General features: G+C 45.6%; 1 protein-coding gene across 5 annotated transcripts in view; it reads left to right on the top strand.

Annotated features, from left to right (window-relative positions):
• Nucleotides 1–1,652: 1,652 nt before the first annotated feature.
• Nucleotides 1,653–16,005, top strand: part of LOC135918863 (zinc finger protein 723-like) — a 52,870-nt gene continuing 38,517 nt past the window's right edge. For all 5 annotated transcript variants that reach the window (XM_070525338.1, XM_070525337.1, XM_065452537.2 and 2 more), the window contains exon 1: nt 1,653–1,781. In XM_070525338.1, the coding sequence (XP_070381439.1) occupies nt 1,736–1,781 (46 nt within the window). In that variant the 5' untranslated portion in view covers nt 1,653–1,735. The remainder of the gene's footprint in view (nt 1,782–16,005) is intronic.

The following is a 16,005-nucleotide window of genomic DNA, read 5'->3' as shown; positions in this document are numbered from 1 at the left end:
CATAGCGTTAATTTATTTGGTTTACTCAGAGTTTCTAGGGGTTACGACCCCTTGCGAGGCATACCAGATTGGCTCACTCATGGGGATTCTCATTCGCATGCCCAGCTTCCGCCATTTGCCTGTCTTTTTTAGCTCATGCCCGACACCTGCCGACCACTTCGGGGTCGGTCCACTCACGCTATGCCTGCCGCCGTTTCCGTTCCCGCTCCGCCCTTCTCGCTTTGCGCTCGGCCTCTCGATCGACAGAGGAACAAATACACCCATAGCGCACATAAAGCCCGGAGCAACAGCCAGGGGATACGAACCCAGCGCGCCTCCATGTACCTCCACTCGCCGCCGCGCGCTTCTCCTCTCTACCTCCAAGCACCCTCCTCTACCTGCACTCGGTTCCCTCTCTCACCTCGGCTGCCCCCGACTTGACCTCGCTGATTTCACCAAGTGGACTTGTACGCTTCCGCGTAAAGACCTTTTATCTAGCTGGAAGGCATCTGCGTTCAGTCACAGTGCTCAGATTGCAGATGCACTACTGACGTCAAATTAAACGCGACTGGCGGAGCGCGTGTCCGCTTTTATTCCCAAGCGAGAAAGCAAACGCCAAATAAAACAAAAGAGCTAATATTGCAGTATAGGGTGAGCGTCATCACGCAGTGTGGTGCAACTCGGTGTGCGCACCTGTCAAAGGTAGTGACTGGCCGACGGCGCGCACTATACCTACAGTTATGCTTCGAACGCGCTGTCAACTGTTCCCCTCTCATTTGATGTTAATAGCACAATATTTTAGCGCATAACTGCCAGGGAGAATACGGGAAACGGACTGAAAGGCAACGAGATGCGCAACTAGGCTTTGTTCAGTTTGCTCCACTACACATTGAGATGTGGAAAGCATGTTCAGTAAAGCAGGAAACGAGAACTTTTCCTTGGATTTGCGAATTGTCGTGTTGCGCTTTAGAAACGTAACGAAAATTAAAAAAAACGTTTTCCAAATACCGTTCACGCCAAATTTCAATGTTAAATTAACGTTGTCTGAACCATTACCGTGTTAATAACGCCTGGTGATGATCAGTATGATGTATTTTCAACTAGCACAGCTACAGCAAATACAAATAGCACACTAAGCTTCCACGATGTAAAACAAGTTCGAAGTCGATAGACGTCTTAACTTTCCTCGATTTGTTCGCAATATTAATTCGCGCTTGCAACGGAGGAAACTTTTGTACCGCATCAATTTTCGTCAATCAATGGAAGTTTGTATACCCCCTGCGCTTCCACATGCACTTACAAGCAAGAATTTCGGCCCAGCAAAATGTGCACTTTACTTTGAGAGGAGCATGAAAGTAGCGATATCATCCGATAAATGCACTTTTCTTTTTCGTAGTAAGTGAAGTTTAGTTTTGTTAAGTGATTTGGTGGCAGATAGCACGGGTAATAGGGGCACCTCTGCTGGCGTTAAAATATTTGTAAATTAGTGTCAAGCAAGTGGCGGACTCAGACGTCTAGATTTTTTTCCGAATGTGCGGTATCATTTTATACGAAACCGCGAAGTGACAAAAGTTTTGTTAGTTACCGTTCTTTCTGGGAATTGAGTGCGCATGCGCAGTGATTCAACAACGCGCACTCGAGAATACACGCCAGTTATAGGACATCGAAGCCTCAGGCATGGCTGAAGAAAGCAGCAACGAAGTATACACGCCTCTTGATTTAGGCGTCAAGGATAACGCAACAACAAGTAGAAGCCATGACGGTATCGAGGATGCTTCAACTACTTTGGGCGTCCACAACACGTGAGCTTTACGGCGTGTCAATTTTCTTCTTTGAATACTGTTACCCGTAGACACGACCCATATAAGAGGCTTTAACATCTGTACATTTGGTCCCACATAAAACGGGTCTTTTTTTACAGCCAGCTTGAGCTTTGAAATCGGAGGTTTCTTTAATCAAGACGCGTCGACGCAATCATCATCATCATCAGCTTGATTACGCCCACTGCAGGGCAAAGGCCTCTCCCATACTTCTCCAACAACCCCAGACATGTACTAATTGTGGTCATGTCGTCTTGCAAACGTCCTAATCTCATCCGCCCACCTAATTTTCTGCCGCCTCCTGCTACGCTTCCCTTCCCTTGGAATCCAGTCCGTGACCCTTAATGACCATCGGTTATCTTCCCTCCTCATTACATGTCCGGCCCATGCCCATTTCTTTTTCTTGATTTCAACTAGGATGTCATTAACTCGCGTTTGTTCCCTCACGCAATCTGCTCTTTTCTTATCCCTTAACGCAATAGCGGTGCGAAAATATTGCCATGTTCAGCGCAAAGTCGGCTGCTTAGCGCTCAGGATAAAATTTTTCAGAAGATGAAGCGACCATATACTTACAGACCAAAATATTTCAGAGCCATTGTTAGCGAGAAAGGCACATGGCAACACGAAATTAGTATTTTTCTGCAGAAGCATTTGAGCATGTTGCATATTGATGATCCTTTTGCCACGAAGAATTCGGAAGATGTTTTTTCGCTTCTGCAGACAGTTGACTCAATCGGTTTTGGGTTCTCAGTTGATGTAGAAGATTTATTCTACTCCATACCTCACCAGCCACTTTTTGAATCAGTGCGTAGCTGCATTGAAGCTAACGATGTCATTGGTTTCCAAAACTCAGCAGGCATTTCGGTAGACAGTTTCCTGGCCCTTTTAGAATTTTATCTCAGTGCTACTTTTATCAGCTTTGACAACCAAACCTTTTTGCAGCGACAGGGAGTGTGCATTGGGTCGTGCGTAGCACCAGTTTTATGCAATATCTTTTTATCGAGTATTGACCGCACCTTGTTTGGTGTACTTGACAAAGACAAAGTTGCACACGTTTACAGGTATGTTGACGATTTTCTTGTACTGCTGAAAGTACGAAATGATTTTATGTATGACGATGCTATTGCAGACATTTTAAATCTCTTTGAGAATAATGCCTTAGGTCTAACCTTTACACATGAGCTCCCTGTCAATAACACTCTGCAGTTCCTTGACCTCAAACTTACCTTTGGAAAAGAGCACGTTTGTAGCTGTTTCAGCCCTCGCACACAAAAACAACTATTACCATATGATTCAGCTCACTCTAAAATAACAAAAAGGGCCATTGCTAAACAAATTATTGAGCAATCTTTGAAGAAGTCATGTACGCATGCCATGCAGGCTAGCTTCGACATGCAAATTTCCAGGCTGAAAGAGGCTGGCTTTCCTGATGTGGTTTTGCTGGCAGTGATTGAAACGCTACAAAAGAGGCTAAAAGCACCCCAAAATGTAAACTCTGATGTTGTCAACAAAGCTTCAAAGCCAGTTGTTATCCCATATGTTCACAGAACAGCACATAATTTGAAGAAGATAGCAACCAAGCATGGTGTCCCACTCGTTTTCTCGGCTCCCTGCAAGCTGAGTCACCTTTGCGCCCGCATTGGGAGACATCATGCCAGAAAGAAGCAAGGTGGCTGCGGCATGAAACACAAGAACACATATTTAGATTGCCAGGTTGGCGTTGTATATCAGATTCCCCTGACATGCGGCAAAACCTACATAGGCCAGACGGGCCGTTGTATAAACGTGCGAATCCGAGAACACGAAAGATCAATTATTAACCGGGAGCAACGTCATTTACCGATGCATTGCTTAGACCACAAATGCAGGCCTCTGCTCGACCAAGTTAAGATCCTGCGCAAGTGCCATAATGACAAAGCACGAGAACTTCTTGAATCATATTACATAAAAAAGAAGGGACAAGCATGCATCAGTGACACATCGGTCATGCTCTACAATAGGGAGGCACGTTTCTTAGATTGTATGCTTAGGTAAGCCACGCCATTGGGTTTTTTCTGATTTTGCTGCTGATACCCTGAAGCGCCTGCGCTGGCATTGTGTGATATATGTGTTTTTTCTCGAATAAACCTCAGTTGTTAGTTTGCGCCTGTCCTGTCTTCTTTCATGTGATTGTCTAGTAAGCGCTACCAATGTTCCCAGTTAAAATATTTTTCACTGATATATAATTCTTGCACTGCGCAAACGCCATGGGTTGCTATAGCTCGAAGTCCCGGGTACAATTCCGGATGGCACCGCACAATTTCGATGAAAGCGCACTGTAAACAGGCCCTTGATTACTCGCATTTAGGTACTAGTTACAGAAGCCCCGATGGTCAAAATTTATGCGCAGTCCCCCTCAATTTGCTACGCGTTTTATCAGGTCATGGATCTTCCACGAAAAACCTCGGAATTAGTTTTACCCGCAGTAAACAATTGGCGTGCCATGCTATAAATGTTTTCAAGACAACTCGTCAAAGTGCGCAACAATACTGTCAATTGCCAATTACCAAACAAATGTAACCAAGTGGGTGCGGCCAGCTTAAAGCTGTACTTTATTAAAAAGGAAGCCCCATGCATGAAATGCCACAACTTGGTTTTTGTTTTTCCGTTTGTATGTGTTGCTTAAGGGCAATCAATGAGCATTAGAAGAAAACAAACTTTTGCCGCTTGGAGTTCTGTGGCCAAAGAAGGTATTCGTTTCTATTTTTAATGTTTTTTGACGACTTAAATTTAGATTACTTAGTACTAAATTGATTGTTTCTTTTTCAAATAGCAAACTGCGGTAAGTTACTACTACCGCGATAAAGAAGTGGGGAGTCATGGTATTCTACGCGACGCTTCACCATTTGTGAACCAATGCAGTTGCACGCCGCATTTCAGCTATTTTCTTGGTGAGCATTGCATCAGTCTTAGGACATTGATTCATGCGTTCTCACAATAATCTTCCTCCTTCGAAGAGTTCCTACGTAGGAACTCCTCGAATTATTTCATTTGAACTCGTTTTTTTGTTCGCAAGTATTCAAATTATACTAGGCTAAGAGGCAGAAATCTTCTTGTACTCCTCAGAGCAAGTCAGTTGAGCCCATAATTTAAAATATTACCAGAAATCGGATGTATTCCATATAGCTGCCGGATCTATAAGTCATGATTGTAATTGGCGTGAATACGCCACATTAACCACGGCGTTGGCGAATCTCATCAGGGAGGCGCAAATACTAATTATACTAATATCAGCGCAGGTGTGCATCATAATCGCAGAAACCATCTGTACTGTGTCCTTCTTATACTTCAGCCTGTGTTATTCAAGCAAAAGCATGTTCCCTGCTTTAAAATATTTTATTCCTAAATTACTGAGAGCAGCATTCCGGGCAAGTTGGTAATCCATTGCTTAAATGATATTGCGCGACATAAAAAACGACACGGACGAGAAAGAAGACGACACACCAAGCGCAAATTGTGTTGCGCTTGGTGTGTCGTCTTCTTTCTCGTCCGTGTCGTTTTTTATGTCGCGCAATATCATTTAAGCCTAAATTACTGTTAGGATTCTGTCACTGTAGCAAGTGGAGCAAGAATTTTAAATATAAAACTGCATAGGACAAATTTGTAAGTGCTTTAACGGTTAAACTTACAGTATTCGTGCAAATCTATGCGCCGTTTCGGCTATGGCGGATGAGCGCTCTGCGCCGTGTATTGCCCAGAGGCGTTTTTAGGATTGTTAGTACGTACAGCGGGGCGTGGCACTTTTGACGGAGCTCGACGTTTCTGCGCAGGCGCGAGTAAGAGCGGCAGCGAGAGAGAAAATCTGGGTGCTTTGGCTCCTTGAATATGACTCAGCCTAGGCACTACAGAGGAGGTTTCTTTGAGCACGTTTTATTCATTTGTCCCCTAGACATGCCGGCATTGCGGAGTGCGGTCGAGTGGGTTTATACGCTCCACCGCTGGCTGCCCGCGCGGTGAGGCATTGCGCGTGGATGTCGCTTGGTGATCGCTGTGTCTGAAGGGACAAAATGTTCTGACTTGTGTTGTATAAGTCGTGGGTCGCTTTTTTCATTGCGATGATAGATCGGATTTTTTACAAGCACTGCTCCAGGAGGTCACATGTAACCGGCAAAAGGCAGCCTCAGCATAGCACCTGAGGTTATATTAAAGCAGGCGGCGCAGGATCTCCGGGGCACCCAAGGGGCAGCGGGGGGATCAAAGATGGAAGCAGGGCAGCCCGTGGGTTGAGGCCACAGAATCCGAAGTTTGCCAGGGGGTGTTCTCATAAAAAATTTGGCTATCGCGGACAGCCGATCGTACACTTTCCTGGCAAGCGCAGGCCTCTGCGAGCCCCAACCCACGGACCAGTCCGGCTTCTAGCTTTGATGGCCCCGTTGCTGCTTTGGTGTCCTGGAGGCGCCGCCAATAATGCGAAATAATGACACGTTGTTTTCATTAGTAAAAACATGATCGAATAAATATGATTGTGTCGACCCACCAACTTGCGATGCTCAGTTCAGCACTACCGCGCCGCGCAACTTCTGCCGGCGCGCCTAGGGACAAGCGCATACAAGGCGCGCCAAGAAACTCCTCCGTAGTACCTAGGCAGAGCCGCATTTTCAAGGAGCAAAACTCCCCACATTTTCTCTCCCGCACCCGCTCTTACTCGCGCATGCGCGCAAACGTCCGTCGTCTCCGCAAGTGGGCACCCCGCTGTAGCTATAAGCAGTTGAAAATACGCTGCCCGGAGTGTGCCGATTGTCCTATGCCAGCTAGCGTAGTAGTTATTTAATGAGAACGAAACATTGCGAGTAGTGCGTTTACAAAACATGACTTTGCTTTTTTCCGAACTTAGCTTTAGAAAGCATAATTTCACCTTTTTTTTGTCACAGCTAGTAACTATCTAACCAATACTTTATTAATTGTAGGATTTGTGCCGACGCCTTGCACTACCAGGAGAACACGCAGCACACGTCGATGACCGACGAGACTTGCAACGTGGACGGTACATAGGCGATTGTCACTCGCCTTTACAACAAACATGGCAGATAGCCCCTACGGTTACCATGGTAGCGCTACATTTATTGCTTATAAAGATGCACTTTACCAGCGCGACCAAGGCGGTTTCCGCGTGAGCCAGCTTCTAACGTCATTCCTAAGAAATTTGCCGTGTATCTTAATGTATGAAAATTGATACATTTTCTATGGAGACGAAGTTTCTGAATAAATTTCTCCTTGCATCGGTGGGCTGGTAAAGCACGCTCCTAGATGAGAAGGGTAGAAACCGAGACTGTACATTATATGCAGTGATGAATTCACTCGTAAATGGAGTAATCGCTTGAACATTGGTCTACATTCTTATTTGCCAAGCAGAATCTCAGTGGGTTTGACCTGCTAACATCGTGATGTTTCCTTGAAACCGAGCTGGTTGACAGAGCAAGTGCTTTCATGCGTATGCTGTGTGGGATGTGTAATTAGCACGGCGCTTCAGATGTCTGTACCGGAGGGTCGCAACGGTGCTCTTACGTTGTAGGCAGAGTGGGACGATTGCTCACCGATAGCATGTTACGAATAGAAGACATATCGCGTTGAGGCCGATTGGAGACGTAAAAGCATAACATTTTTCCACCCCAAAAGAGTTTATATTGGAGCTCTTGGTTCTTTCATACCAAGCAAGCCAAGCCGCAGCATAAACAAAGCTAAAAAGTTAATAAAAATGCAACACAAGGAGAAACAAAATCGTAGGGATAGTTGTTTGCCCTTTATTGCCATTATTGTTTTACGAAATATCCCAACTATGCGCTTCTGAAACGTAAACATGATTCGTATTGAATTAGTAACAATCACACTACCCAACAAATCCGAATAAGTGTGCCACAACTTCAAAATTGTATTTTTGTATTTTTCTACACTAAACATTAGAAAACATGTCGTACCAGCGATGTCTTAACTGAACGCTTGCAGCGTTCATAAACATACTGAGGAAAAGAACAGAAAATATTAACTTTTTCTGCACCATATTTCATCCTGTCTACTTGTAAACGCTGAAGTATTTGCCGTATCTGTACTTGTTGCGTATGGGGGAGTAGATTAGATGTGTGTCGTTTGCACAATCCCTTCGGCAGGAACAGTGTGCAGTTCGAATGCGAGTCAAATGTTAAATGACTTCATGCAAACACTGCAGGAAATCTTGAACGCCGCAGTTTTTCTTAGTATTAGATAAGCAGGGCTCGAGTTAAAATGTATGATGTCCGATGGGAAGTCAGTCAACCCACACGTCAGAAATAACGCGAATAGTTCACCTATGCGCTATTTCCATGTCATACAGCGAGAGCCTCAAGTGGCTAGTTGCAATGGCTTATACGCGCAAGACAGCGGCTCTAGTGCAGTACGTGAAAAATATCATCATCAGGAATGGCTGACACCCTCATAATCAAGGATGGATATAATGGCTGAATATGGACGAAGGAGAAAAACAAGCATCGAACGAACGAGTGACTGAAAAGAAGAGAACCACTGAATACAGGAACGAAATTACCTTTAGGTATTGCATCAGGTTCTCGCATGTGACCTTGAGGAGGTCAACCTACAGTGTCAAACGTTTACTTCATACGGCGGCTCACTATGCTTGACGCGTCAGATCGTACAACTTTAGGCACTAGCACGTGTGCAGCAGGTTTTCGTCTTCATGTGTTAGAAGAGTGTAACATGCTGCCGAACGTTTTTGGTCTTCCTAGCATGCGATCCATCTTGAAAAATTCACCAACCATTAGGATAGCCCATTATGCGAAATTTGAGTGTAGCTGTGTACGTGTTATGATTCTGCGTTATATGCCGGTAAACGTTTAAAAGGGAAACGTAGCAGACATCAAGCGCCACGGCTTTTGTAAATGACTGACCGAAGGATCCAGTATAATCGCTGCTGCTGATTTGCTTGCATAAAATCTACACAATTGGCGTCGCGCATAGGATCCGATTGGAAAACAGTCGCAAACCAAGACAACCGAAGAAAGTAATCCACAAAACGAAAGCGAGAACCGACACGAGCTGATCATAGCATGAAACGAGCGTTCTGGCTGAGACCAGATGCTAGTACGGAACGAGCGGTCGGGAGGGTCCCCATGAAACCAGTTTTCCACGTTCGTGTCACTGAAGGGGCCGCTATCATTGGGCTCCGCCTCTCGACCGTTCAATGCTACGCCACCTACGCTCGCCGCAGGAACGGGTCATCAAGAGCTGCGCCATAAAACGGAGAGCTGTTTTATCCGGCACAAAACAATCTTTTTCAACGCCAAATGTCTCACTTCCGAGGGCACGTTTCTGGACTTGTGAGCGTGTTCATCAGGGAGTTGTATTTTTAATACTTAGTCCCGCTAGTTATTTAACTTACCATCGCTGACAAACATTTCTACATTCCTGCACCTGTTTCCTGTAGGATATACATGGTGTATTAGATAATGCAAGGCTTGTTATGCTTGCATCTCAAAAGAGGAAAGTTCCTAATTTCCAGTTTAGCACCACAGGCCACCAAAAGCACCAATCATCAAGTTCTGCTCATCCAGAGCCCAAATCGAGCGTTAATACCAGTGGAGCAACTTAGCGCTCAAATTGAGCGAATCACCTTACCATTAAGGTGCGATTTAGTTTGTCAAACTCACAATGTGTCCAAATCAGCTTTTTTCTTCCCCTAAAGAGGGTCCGCCATTTTCAACTAATTTGTCAATATCCTTGTAGGAACGCTGCTGCAACCGGAGGTAGAGAACAGCCTGTGTCCTGCGGTGTTAGCGGAAAGGTTTCCAGCAGACGGGATACCTCACACAGGCAACCCAACGAACACACGGGCGGTACAGCCCCCACGTTCAGAGCACGTGGGGGATTGTATGTCAAGAAGTCGAAACACAAATGCGAAACATGTGGTAAATAGTATAGCAGGGCTTCTAGTCTAACTGTACATTACCGCACGCATACACGCGAGACACCCTACAAATGCGAAATATGTCATAAATCGTTCATGCAGAGATGGAGTTTCCATAGGCATCAACAGAGTCACACAGGACTGAAACCCCATATTTGCCAAATATGTACAAAACCATTCTAAAACATAGAGAAGCTTAAGAATCATCTCAAATCACATAGTACAGACAGACCTTTCATTTGCGACACATGTAATGTCTCCTTCAAGCTCAAGTCAAATTTCAGAAGACACTGCAAAACTATTCACGAGGTTAAATTGCCGTATAAGTGCAAACAGTGTGGAGTTTGGTTCGGAAAGAAAGAAAACCTCAGCGCACATCTGTGCCAGAATAGTAGGTGCGAATTGTGTGGAGAGTCGTTTAGAGATGCATCTCAACTGATTGCCCATCTCGTGAAGCATACGCGTGACATTCGTAACAGTATGACTGGTGCGCCAGAGAAGTAAATCGCCCACAGGTTTTGCATATGAACGTGACCATGATGCCGTGCAGGAAAATAACGCTGACATTCTCCCACAGGGGTGAGAAACCAACTGAACGCATCGTGTGGGGGGCTCCCTTTAACGCTTAAAACTGCTCAGTGAAATGTGAGACGCAAAATATGCTGCTTGATTTTTTGAAGTTACGAGACAAAACGTCGTCTCCAGAAGAATTTGGGATGGTTGAATGTGAAGTATACTGCAGGTGCTGGCTGGAGCTCACTGTTTGCAGAACTATGTTGTGCACGAAGGTAGCGTTAGCAAACTAATTTCCAGACAAACCCTAATGGGCTGCAATTTTATTTTTCGTGCTACTAGAAAGTTGAAACGTTCTCACAAGATCTTTGACACTTCGTTTAGTTTTTTACAAGCGTTTAGACAGTGTACTAGCAAGCAAGGTTTACCTGACCGTCCTTTTAATCATTTTACAGTGCGAATAGCAGAGAACGCTCCTCATTAAAAACCATTTGAAAATTACAGCACTGTGTCCTTTTCAACTGAAAACTACTCTCGGCTTCTATTGAGATTCTTTGGCCTTGCTGCTTTTCAGAGACTGCTTTTACGACAATGTTTACACATAGGAATGGGAAAATTTATTTCCCTTACAAATTGCTGAATGCACGTAATTTTTTTTTAGTTTTTTCTTTGGCTCTTGTAAATATACCGAAAATTTTTATTTATCATGCTGATGACAACAGGGAGACTGTATTAGACTCAAATCTATTGGAGCTCAACTATATAGGTTCTTGCAGTACGAATATTTCAATGATTGTTGTATTGAAGTGGAACCTCTGTCAGTTTTAGAGTGCAGTTTCTTATTAACTCGGAAGTAGTCTCTTTTGACTTGCACTCCACTGTAGATACAGCTGTGGCATTTGTTTATGCTGATATGACAAACGTATCCCAGCGAACAATGACAAGACGGTTGAAATACTTGTACATCTTTTTCCAGTGAACGGATTATACTGAATAACAAATGTTAATTTACAGCTCAGGGCATGAGGCACCAGCATGTATCAGAACATTCTGCAATAGTCAAGCCTTTTGTAATCAAATTGCACGCGTACACTCGAATACAGTTGTGCATTCAGGAAGACACGTGAGTGCCAATGAGAACGCTGGAATGTTCTACGAAAAAATTGACAACAGCCGATACTCGTTAATCGTTAATAATTTGTTCAACGATCGTCTCAAGTGCCCGGCATTATCTTCCTGCTCCAATGTAACCTATTTTGTTGCTTCCGGTTCACACAATAAAGAGTCCTTCATGACTTGCGGTTTTATTGACTTTGTTGTTCACCGTCACTAGAACGCGACGTCTCGTAGAGGTGCTTTGTGGAGACCCAATAAACCATACCAGCCATGAAAATAATGTGAACGTCGTCATGGACGAGGGAGCTAGCCGCAGGCTACGACTACCGGCCGAGTATGGACCTATGCGCCAGAAGACTAGCAAAATCATGGCCCAGACAAGTGCCACAATGAGTGCCACCTGCAGCGTCGTGAGGTGCAAAAGCCAAGGGAGCCGCCGATCATTCGCGGATCACTGTTTGGAGATCTGAAGAGCTGGCGGGAAACCTACTCAAGAACAGCTACCTTTAACAGTTGAAACAGTGACAAGCTGTGGTTTCGCAGCTTACATTTTTTACACCACTTCACCAATACATTGCAACATTTCCACAAATATTCACGAGCGTCATGCTTAAGGAGCGGGCTGAAGCTCAATGTGAACATCATGATCTTGAGGGAAGAAATCAACTGTTCATTCAGCAACTTCGACCCGCTCATGTCAGAGATGAAAGTGCTTTTCCTCATCTGCGGTTTTGAAGCAAGTGGTTAACACGGGATTGATACGTAAGCGGGCCAAGACCATTACAAGGTTCCTGACGGAAGCCCCGGGCATCGAAAAGACGTTGGAGAAGCGCACTCGGCTACATTGTCGCCTTCTGTTCTCGCCGAGGTGAAACATTCAAGCAATAGGTTCCGACGCACTCCGAAAGACCACAAGAACAGTTGCACGTGAAGAACTACTTAAGGTGTTCTCTTCAACGCAGCCTCAAGTAGCCTTAATTGTGGACGTCGTCTGAGAGGAGTTCCACCAAGCCATTCGCGGTTACTAAATTGTCGCAGCTGAAGCCTGGAGTGATGGCCTACGTCACCGTCTTCATGCGTCTGCGTGCCCCTTCAGCCCGCACGTGACGGCTGCTCCATCTGCAGAAATAGCGAAGAAGACGTGCTCGTCAATACCTTATGTTCATACCGCGATTCGCTACTAAAAATTTTGCAGTCAACTCTTTGGGTTCACAGCAAGACGAACGACCCCGGGAAATTCCTCACTGTTTGCCTGCAATTGAATGGAGACCCCGACGAATTCCTCGATCGCCGTCGCCAAGGCCGTGCATTTCACTGCAGCGCCGAGGGTACACTGAGGCAATACGTGGCCGATATGTGGTCCATGTCCCGTAAACTAAACACAGCAATCTAAGGAGGTGCGGTTGGTGCTGGTTGAAATGGCGAAAGTCCTCCGCCGAAAACGCAAGATGAGTCCACACGAAGAAGGAAGGACGTGCTGGCATTTTGACGCAGCTCCGAAGAAAAAAGAAACCACGCTTCCTAAAGGATACCTGACGAGGCCACAAAACAATGGGACAGCGCCATCAAGCCATGACCAGACACCTCGAAATAAGTAAGGTAACACCATGAACCACCCACATCAACGTTATCACAACGCAGTCACCGCTTTAGGGGACAGAACACCCGATCACTCCGTCATGAATGAATCCTTAACGCCGCAGTCGATGACAGTTATGAGTGCATGGCAAGCGCCCCACGTCCGGGCAGCTGGAGGTCGCCTGGCAAGGACGACTGGAAGGAGCACGTACGTCGAACACATGATGTGTTAAGACACCCTTCCGCCGGAGAAACGCTCTTGCGTCACAGGATCACAGCTCGCCCGCCTACGCATGAAGCACCAGAGAAGTACGGCCAGTTAAAGCTAATCTTCGATCCCGCTTTGTCGAATACCAGGTCGGCGACCATGTTTGGGTTTGCACCCCTTTAACCTGATGTGGACTGAGTGCAAAGCTGCGTTATTTCGGCCTCTACATGGAAATTCACTAACTGGGCCCACGCTACTTTCATGTAGTGCCGGGTAGCACACAATCACAGCGGCGCTGCTCACGCCCGTAAGCAGTTCATATTGTGCACCTTAAGTGGTTCTACCATAGCTAACCAACTCTGATTCCGTTGCTCTGTTAATTTTATTTACTAGAGGTTCTTCTATCTTTACCTCTTGTTTGACGCTTGTAGCCCTGGCACGACACTTCTTAAGTTGGGTGCATTGACATTGATGCGTTTCACCGCCTAAAGTCTTAAGTTATCGCTTCCCGCATGACGCGCTCACATGTATCAATACCTTCTCGGTCATCCTCACTGATTACGTCCGCTGTCTATGGTATTGTGGATCCTTGTGTAGTCTGATTACATGCGTGAAGAGAATAGTCTTGGACATTCTGTAGGGTGCTTGAGCTCATGCGCTTAGTCTGTAATCTTCGACTGTACAGTTAATCATGACCGACACGCTTGAACCGCAGATGAGTTTTCCGATGGTTGAGGCATGTGCGCATGAGGCATGAGGCATGAGGCGCAGTTCCGCTCAATAAAGAGTTGGTTTCGTGACTCCCCGTCCTTGCTACTGTTTTTCACCGTCACTGCAACGTGAAAGTATCGACCAATAAGCCACGTCTTAGTGGAACACTAGTCGACAGTAAAAGAAATTTGTGCGTGGCGCTGCTTTCGCAAACATAAGAGACCAGAAGGGGCTGGGGGAAGTTAAGGCTGCGGAAAAATACATGCCGTCTTCCTCGTTGAGAGGTTTCGGTTGGAATGGCACCCCATTTCAGGCGCCCGCCGCTCTTATGCATGCTAGCTTCCATTCCGGGTACCTGGTAGCTTTTTGAAATCCGGCGAAGCGATATTATTATTGATCTAAATAAAGAAAGACGCTTGATCATGTAATCAGTGAGGGAGCACGGTGAAGCGTCGAACCCAACGAGCGCGCGATTTTTTTTTTAATTCGGAGAGCAATGCCGTCACACCACCTGTGTCCCCGCTGCGGCGCTCCTTCTCCCCCGCCAGGCTCCACCCACCGTCGCCGCGTCATTATGCTGCGGGAAACTATGTTTTATAGTCTGCTTTCACACTATCTCAACAATCGCGACCCCAGCTTGGCGAAGCTGTGAACGTCAAGAGAAAACCAGCGTGGCGCTAACTGCTATACGCTGTAAAAAACCTCTTGCACAATTGAACTGTATCTCTGTTGCCTCACATTACCTGCAGGTGTATTATCTGTATCAACTGAAACACGAGCAGCGGGTCTTGTGACCGAAACTTAAATGTAGGTAATGTGGGTGCCGTCGGATAGTCATCACCACTGACAGGCTCGCACATCCGGTTTTACTGTACTATGCAATGATGCTCGCCCTATACTGCGATATTTTCGCACCTGTTTTCTTTGATTTTTCTTTTATCCCTTTGAAATTAAGAGAAACAAAATAGAAGAGAAAATATCGCAGTATAGGGCGGGAATATTTGCCCGGTGAGGTCAAACCAGATGTATACGCCTCTCAATACTGAGGACTGCCAGTTTGTACACACTAAACTTTGAGATACGCTTCGGAAGCTCACTTCACAGTTGACGTCTCATTGGGCACTGTTAGCAGAATACTTTAGCGCATTGTGGCAAGAGAAAATATGGGGGGAGGGAGACAAGAAAGGAAAAGACGGCAACGTAGGCTTTCTGCAGTTTTCTGTACTACACACGGAGATGTGGCAAGCATGTTCAGTCTCCTAGTAACGCATGAAACGTGGTTTTGCTTGGGAATGTGAATGGTCACGTTGGTATTTAGACATGTTGATGCGAATAACTTTTTTCTAATAAAAGCATTCAAACATAACAAATGAAACAACCATTTCTTGTCAATTGGGCCTCACTGGGTAGATTACATGAAAGAACCACCAAAATATACTATAGAGAACAGGCAAGTATAGTTAATCGCGTCGTTACTTAAAAGGAAATAGGTTCTCCCAGACATGTGTCTTCCACTTGTGCGATGTAAGATAGAGGTGAAAAGCAGACCGTCAGTTAGTTCCCAAAACTAAATCCATGGTGATTGCGCATGTTCACGAAATTCCTCTGAGCGTAAAATGAAAACCGCCATAAAATATGCATATTCGTTCGTCCGCGAATCATGTAGATGGTCCGCAATGGGGAGCAATGCCTGAGGACGTCTTAGAACGCAGGAATTATGAAGAGCCAATGGCCATGCAGTCGACACATCTCGATAAAATTCAAGAACTAGAAAAAGTATTCGATTGCATCAGCGTGAAGTTCTACGTTCATTCAGCTGTTTTTACACGATACTGCAGTTTCCATACAGTTGCCTCGACGGGTGCTCATTTGTCGGCAAGTATTTGGTTTGCCATGGCACCAGAGTCCAGCAGACGGGGGTCGGACCCTTCTTTCTCTCATCGTGCACGGCTTAGCCGTGTCCGAAGGTAAGACGATTTTTAAGTCCCCTCGGCGGTTAGCGGAGACCGCGTGCTCTTGTTTCGGGACAAACAAGAGCACGAGATGCTAACCAGTCTTATGAATCTTGGACGTATTCCGATCACAACGATACAACACTGATGTATAAAAAGGGCGCGCCGCGAAATATTGCTGCAGTGGCCAGCTCA

The sequence above is a fragment of the Dermacentor albipictus genome, chromosome 9 (assembly GCF_038994185.2).
Source record: "Dermacentor albipictus isolate Rhodes 1998 colony chromosome 9, USDA_Dalb.pri_finalv2, whole genome shotgun sequence".
NCBI classification, from domain to species: domain Eukaryota; kingdom Metazoa; phylum Arthropoda; class Arachnida; order Ixodida; family Ixodidae; genus Dermacentor; species Dermacentor albipictus.
This window is presented reverse-complemented; position numbering and strand designations above follow the sequence as displayed.